The sequence below is a fragment of the Penaeus vannamei genome, chromosome 15 (genome assembly GCF_042767895.1).
Source record: "Penaeus vannamei isolate JL-2024 chromosome 15, ASM4276789v1, whole genome shotgun sequence".
Lineage (NCBI taxonomy): Eukaryota > Metazoa > Arthropoda > Malacostraca > Decapoda > Penaeidae > Penaeus > Penaeus vannamei.
Window position 1 is genome coordinate 25,071,269 of NC_091563.1, and position 8,260 is coordinate 25,079,528.

The 8,260-nt window shown below is 37.7% G+C and overlaps 1 protein-coding gene across 1 annotated transcript in view; it reads right to left on the reverse strand.

Moving 5' to 3' along the window:
* Positions 1-8,171, reverse strand: part of LOC113829602 (uncharacterized) — a 36,391-nt gene extending 28,220 nt beyond the window's left edge. The window contains exons 1-2 of the mRNA XM_070130547.1: positions 8,032-8,171; positions 2,449-2,612 (exon numbers count right to left, since the gene is read on the reverse strand). Of these exons, the coding sequence (XP_069986648.1) occupies positions 2,449-2,612; positions 8,032-8,038 (171 nt within the window). The 5' untranslated portion in view covers positions 8,039-8,171. The remainder of the gene's footprint in view (positions 1-2,448; positions 2,613-8,031) is intronic.
* Positions 8,172-8,260: the final 89 nt, after the last annotated feature.

The window sequence follows — 8,260 nt, forward strand, 5'->3', positions numbered from 1 at the left end:
CATCATGCTTCCCTTAACATTCCCCATCCTTAAAAACAAGATGCCAAGATCCAATGGTTACACATGCCTTTACAGAGTACGTAGAGGTCATGTGAATCATCAGAATTGCTTAACCACACAAGTAAATCTTCCAGTATTAAATTACTAATATACGAGTATTAGGTTACAAGCATTTATTAGTAATACGTGTACAGTTATCTTGTCTAAAGGAATGTAGTAAAGACCGTTTATATATTTGATAGATAAAAGAATAAGTAAAGGACAGAATTGATAGGAAAGTGAATATGTAATCAAATAAATAAAGTGTTTGATTAACTGATTAATAGCAATTTCAAAGCAATTCAGCAGATAATTTTTATTCATTTGGCAGCTGCCTCCTTACATATGTCTAAATCCTTCTCCTCCTTCTAAATATCCTTTCTCAAAATCTAAATCACCAGCGTCTAAGAGATCTAAATCTCTTTCTTCTAAATTCTTTGATGTCTAAACCATCTTGTATTATTTTCTAACCACCCCTCTATTTCTAAATAATTAAAATTCTAAACCAGCCTCCATTAAACAAAATTCAAATTGAAAGCGAATATATCTAGTTCCAATATATATATATATATATATATATATATATATATATATATATATATATATATATATATATATATATATATATATATATATATATATATATATATATATATATATATACACACACACACACACACACACACACACACACACACACACACACACACACACAGATATACTTGTGTGTGTGTAAGATATTCGTATTGTTCTGGGTGACTTCAATGCGGTATCTGGCTGTGATCGGGCTGACCATGAGATGTCTGTGGGTCTCCATGGTTCAAGAACTGATGCCGGTTGTGAGAATAGCCTCCTTTTCTGGGACTTTGCTTGGTCCCAGAAATTGAGGATTTTTGATTACTGGTACCAGCCCCCAGACCTACATCGTAGGACTTGGTACAGCAAGGCAGGTAATGGAGCCAAGGAGATCGAGGGTGGATCCTCACTGATCCTCCTCTTGCTCTCGGGTGTTTACCAATCGTTACTTGAGCTGTATCAAGTGTTTCACGCTTGAAGGTGTCCCACAGAAGTAAGGGCCCGTCAGAAAAAACAGAGACTGCCTCAGCAAACCCCCGGGCACCCCCCCCCCCCTCCCTCAGCCTGTCCAAATGAAACACCCTAGGGTGATCATTGGAAAGCTGGGGAGTTTTGAAATGGACCCAGAGGGTAACCACAACCAATCTATGGTGAATACCATAATACTTGGCACTCCTATACACTCTGTAGTTCTGGAGGATCATCCAATAAGTGCTAATGAGTATGTGGTTGATCTCCTTGATTGCATTACCCGCATCGCTATACTACGTCCAACAATGTGGGTCAGGGCACTGTTACCATGAGTCAGAAATCTTCAATTTCTGGGACCTAGCAAAGTCCCAGAAAAGGAGGCTAATCTCACTACCGATATCAGTTCCTGAATCATGGGGACCGACAGACATCTCATAGCCAGCTCGGTCACAGCCAGATACCGCATTGAAGTCACCCAGAACAATACGAATATCACGAATATCACGTACGTCCAAGATATATATATATATATATATATATATATATATATATATATATATATATATATATATATATATATATATATATATATATATATATATATATATATATATATATATATATATATACTCGTACATATATATATATTCTTCTACTTCTTTAGGTAGATACTTACAGTGTATAAATGTACGATATAGGAAATCTATAATATAAAATGTCTTCCTATAAACCTAGATCCAATTCAAAATTAAAGTCCTCTTTTACACTCTCTAATCAGTAGTTTAACATAATTCATCAATCGGTAGTTTACAGCAGCTTTACTAATCAATATGACTACCTTTACCAATCATTAGATAAATACATTCACTAACAGGTTGACTAGAATCACTAATCGCTGGCATGGCGTATTTTCCCCAATCAGAAGCATTACTGATTCACTAATCAGCTGTTTAACGTACCTTCACTGGCATAACGTACGTAGTTCTCATCACTACGCCTGCATTCGCCAGTCAGCCGTTTGACTAGAATGGTTAGTCGAGAGTACAACCTACGTTTACCCATCAGTACCAAGACTCCAATTACCAATTGGTACCATGAAATCATTTACTAATTAGTAGAGTGACGTACCTTTACCAATCAGCACCATGACTGCATTCCTTAATCAGCATTGTGACATATGTGATGATATATTGTGATCAGTACATTTTTTAATCAGCAGCGTTTCACTAATCACTAACCTTTCACTAATCAGCACCATGATTTCCTTTCCTAATCAGCAACATGATCTCTCACTAATCAGCACCATGAGATCCTTCTCTAATCAGGGCGTGACGTACTTCCCCAATCAGTACCATTACGTACCTTGACCTTTTTTTCCAGGTCGGTTATCGAGATGACGTCAGTCCCCATGGCTGGGTCCACAGCCAACACCACATCCTCATAACGCCCATTTTCCAGCCTCACGCCCACTGAAACTTGGCTCACCCCCGCCCAGACGATCAGACACGTCACCGCCCACGCTAATTCTGAGGAAAGATTGAAGTGAGAGAGGAGGGCGGGGTTATTGAGGATGTCTGAATGAGGGGTCAGAGGGCAACGTGGGAGGTCAAAGCGGCGAGGAAGAAGAGAACATTCTGGAACGAAAGGGTCTCGGGAGTGAGAGGGAGAAAGTTGGAGGAAAAAGTCAGTCTGGAACCCGAATCGTCACACTGAAACGGAATGAGATCCTACTTAGACAAACAAGATCACACGAGAACACACACACGCACAATCCACACACACACACATACACACATAATACACACATACACACAAACACACACACACACACACACACATGCACACACACACACACACACACACACACACACACACATACACAAACACAAACACAAACACACACACACAAACACACACACACAAACACACACATATGCACACAGAATACACACACAAAAAATACACACAAAAAACATACACCCCAAAAAAATACACAAAAAAATACACACACATACATGCACACACACACAGAGAGAGAGAGAGAGAGAGAGAGAGAGAGAGAGAGAGAGAGAGAGAGAGAGAGAGAGAGAGAGAGAGAGGGAGAGGGAGAGAGAGAGAGAGAGAGAGAGAGAGAAAGTGAGAGAGAGAGAGAGAGAGAGAGAGAGAGAAAGTGAGAGAGAGAGAGAGAGAGAGATGGACGGAAAGCAAGAGAGCCGGAAAGAGAGAGAGAGAGGAGGGGAGGGAGTGAGAAGAAAGGAATATGTAGAAAGGAAGGAAAAGGAAAGCTAGGAAAAGAGAAAAATGGAGGAATAGCAAGAAAATAAGAAAGTAAAAAATAAAAAAGAGCCATACGGGAAAACAGAGAGAAAAGAAAGCAAGAAAGACAAATACCGACCACACCATATAACCCACACGTAAAACCCGCAATAAAAGAGATTTTATTTTTTAAGATAAGAATGTCACCAATAAAAATGGAGATAAGCTTTGGCTCAGGGAAGTCGTATTTTCTTGAACACCTTATGACTCTCATGATTATAAGCGACGTGACAAATTCCATGTCATTTGGGCAACAGAATGTGTTGCCCAAATACACTTATTGTATTCATTCCATGTATAAGTATGTTAACCTCATATTTTCTATGAGATATCAGTGTCTACTACAGGCTATATCATTAACAGTTAGCGGCATATTTCATTGCTTTCTATTTTCAACACTTGTAGGTTGTAAATTTTGGAATGTGGAGACTTTCAGCCCTTTTTTCCTCATGCTTAGAACCGACGGTCGTATCTCCATCCTTAATCCGCGTTTACAGCGCGCGGTGCCACCTCGACTCCGGTGGTGCCGCGTCGGTCCTTCCAACGGCGCCTGTGCCAGCCTCCCAGTGGCGTCTCTTTGTCTGCTTCAGAGGTGGCTTTTGGCCTTTCGATGGTGCCCCTTTGGCATGTGTCATGGGGGTCACGGGGCAGCTTAAACCCAATGGTCTGGTTGCCATTTTTCAACGCACACGTGACACAAATCAGCTGAACTTCGAACCAGCCGCCGTGGCATCTCCTTGTTTGTGCTTTATGTTACGAAAGAATTAACCCGGCGCAGTCTATGAAATGAGTTGCCACATATCTTTTCACTTCGTTAAATTTCAAAGCTTAAGGGAACAGAATGTACATTTTCTGATCGTGGATAAGGTGTTGTATGTCGTTTCGGCTTGGAGATTATTCTGAGGGAAAGCTTTGGGCATTCTGTTTGGATCTTTAGCAAACTTCATGAAGAAGGACTGATGAAATAATAGTCAAAATTAAGTAATTTAACAAATGAGTTCATGTATAAACGAGAAAAGAAATTCCTTATTAAATAATTTCATAATTCTGATAGCTGTTTATAATAATGAGCTCTTCGTTATCATAAATAAAGACAGGATTTTGGTTTTCCCTCTGGTTATGATAACACTATCGACTAAATTATAAAAATGATTTTTTATCAAGCTACATCTGATATGCCACGGTGCTCTCTCATTGGTTAACGCAATGACGTCAGTAGATGCTATACTTTTTTCACCCTGTTAGTCTGTGCGATACTTTATAGTAGATATTTTTTTCAGCGCATCTTCTTTAAAAATGGTTCAGTAATGACTTTGTCAAAATGAGAATAGTAAATAAGACAACAGCAAAAATAGAAATATAACATATATAGTATCAGTGGATAGAGGTGAAGAGGCTTAGTTCAGATGTCGCCAACTAAGATTTTTATCAAGATGGAGTGATGGTACCTTTTTTAAAGTACCTTTTGAAACAATATGCACATAGATACGTAAGAAACTTACCATATGATGTTGCACCTCCACCATGTGCCCCCTTCCTCTTCATAAATAAATAAACTTTCATTTTTCACTTCCTACCCACACTACGTCATCTCTCTAAAAGATAAAGATCAGACAGAAAATATTCTCTCTAAATTTCTACCTCAACTCGTTATGTTATTTGAAATATAAAGAATATGCACACGAATTATTCCTGCCAAGATTCACGATGTATATTCTCTCAAACACGGATTTTTTTTTCTCCCAAACAAAACTTCAACTCAAACCCACGCAAAGAAAGAATGAAAAAAAAAAAATCAAAGAAAACTTAAACACAAAACAAAAGGAATTCTCTCAAACAAAACTCAAACTCATGAAAAAAGAAAAAATCTCAGAGAAAACACAAAGCAAAATAAATTCTCTTCAGCAAAACTTTCTTTAAGGGGGCCGTCCCCAAAAGGGGCGTGGCCAATTATGGGGGTGGGGGTCATATAGGTAAATATTTCTAAAAAATAAAAGGTCTTATGGATTTTCCTGATTTTTGGATATTTTATGTATATTCATATTCCGTATCTTTTGATACCAAATTTGTTGGGGTTCCTACGTGGGGAGCGCTGCCCCCCGCAAAAAAACATTTTTTTTTTCGCATGTGTCTGCGCAGAAGGTTCCTTGTCCCAGAGGATTATGATGTGTGTCATGAAAAACAATGTGAATGAACATCAATGAATTCCTAAGACAACTACCAAGCCTTTTTTTTATCGATTAATTTCCCTAGAAAAAAAAATATATTTTTTAGTCTTTTTTCGATTTTCAAAAATTCGTATAAAAAAGTAAGCAACATTTCGATAAAATCGCTTGGTTGTTGTCTGCGCATTTCCACAAGGTTTCCAAAGATATATCCAAAATTTTAATCAGATAAAAACCCTAGGACAAGAAACTTTCTGAAGCTCGAAAAAACAAACAAAAAGTTGGATATTTGAAGATCAATTTTTTATATTTTTTCACCTATGGATCTTTACTATTTCATTACTGTAGAAACTACTCTTATTCCTCTTTCAAACGCACTTTGTTAGGTAAAGATATGATCATTAGTCTCTAAGTTATAGAAACAAGCAAACAAATGACTCCCGTGAAAAGGGGCAAATCCAGACCCAAGATAATATGACCGTAATATAAAATCGGTTGTTTCGTGTTTTATACCTCTATTATTGCTGTTTTATTATGTATATATTCGTTTACATGTGTATACGCATGTTAATTATTGTAAAGGTACATGGTCGTGCACGTGTATATGCGTATATGCGCATATACTTATTAGATCCATAATTATTTAATTTATTTATATATTTTCTTTATATTCCAGTCTACTCTTCTTCCTCACCGCCTGACCACGTGATTCAGCCTCGAAACAAGCGATAAACGTTTGGTCACCCGCGGAGTACTTGTTATGGAGGGACAATGAATTGTTTAGTGTTCGTTACAAATAACCGTTCATAAAACGTTGATAGATCAAAAATATTTTGAAATACAAATCTCTTATATCATATCTAGCATATTCGTTTATCGTGTCTGCTTCTTGTGATGTAGCAATAGGTATCAGATACTTATAGGCCGATTGTACGAGTTTACACGAATAAATTCTATCATAATCTTTCTTTACATTTATTTTTTTTCTCGTAAATGGATTTATAATGACATAATGATGTTTAATCGATTATTTAGTTTCAAATGAAAGCGCACACATAAAACTACTGTGATCAGAAAATTCTAAAGCGGTGGCGACGCTTGGAGCTTTGTCGCGCGGGTCCCTGCGAGATGGCCTTGGACGCGCACGGGCCTCCAGTCCGCGTGAGTATCTATTCGTTGCGAGTTTGATTTTGGAGATACAGACTTGTAACTGCTCATGTATTATCACCGAACACTAAATATACTTTTATGTTGAATTTGTCGACATCGAATCATATCTACTCTATTTTATGGGAAAGAAATGTGAAAAGTCGCATAATTATTTTTTATTTTTCTTCGTCTTTCATATCATAAATCTTTCACTTTGGTATGAAAACTGTTAAAATAAGACACTTTTATCTTCCTGTGATCCATTTCAATAGCTAATGTCAAAATACAATGCATCATATTAGCTCCTGTGAAGCGAGAGTGCGGAAGGGTGAAAATCGCTGACACAGCGGCAGTGGGACTTGGGGTTCTGGCCTCGCGCACAGCCCAAATTTTTCGCCGCGGAAGTTCATATTCACGTGGGTGATTCTACTCTCATTTACGAATATGAAACTGACCATAACTCATTTTCGACCACTCCGGCCTTAAATCTCCGACTCGCAAGGGACGGTCCCCTTAAACTTCAGCCCAAACTCACACTAAAAATTAAGATTAAAAAAAAAAAGAAAAAAAAATCGGCCCAAACTCACACGCTAAGATTTGTATCAAAAAGAAGTTCAGCCTTAAATAGCACACTTAAATAAATAAATAAATAAAACATAAAAGAAAAAATAGCTAAAACGCAGCTAAAACACACGATTTTTTTTCTCTTAACCAAAACTTCAGCCTAAATTCACAGACGAAAAAACCTTTAAAACTTCAGTCCCAACTCACAAGATTTTTCTCTCAACCTACACTCTCACACCCAGAAAAAAATCTCTAAAACAAAATTTCTGCCCAAAACCACTCTTATTTTTTTCGCAACCAAAACTTTAGCTTGAATTCGCACAAGAAAAAAATCTCTAAAGCAAAACTTCAGCCCAAACTCACACGATTTTTTTCAACCAAAACTTCAGCTTAAACTCACATGCCGAAAAAATCTAAACAAAACCGGCCCAAACTAACAGCCGAAACTCACACACGCACACACAAAATCTCTCGGACAAAACTTGAAAACTTCATCCTAAACTCACACAAATACACACACACACAAAAAAAAAAAAAAAAAAAAAAATCTGCCAAAACTTCACCCGAAACACACACAAAAAAATCCTTCACCACAAACTTCATCCCAAACACACACACACACAAATCTCTCAGCCCACACTTCATCCCAAACACACACACACACACAAATCTTTCACCACAAACTTCATCCCAAACACACGCACACACAAAATCTCTCGGCCAAAACTTGAAAACTTCATCCTCAACTCACTGATCATGTTGCCTGCGTAGAACCGCCCTCACGCAGTCGAAGCTCCCGGGATTGTGGACCGAATCAGCCCAAACAATTTTACTTAGTGCTTTATCAGACCTAATCCCAAGACCAAACGTAATTGGGTTTTGTCACGCGCGATTAACACCTTTTTCTCTCTTCCGTTTTTATCGGAGTTGATAATTGATATCAGATGACGTTAGTCCTTTTTTTTTTTTTTTTTTTTTTT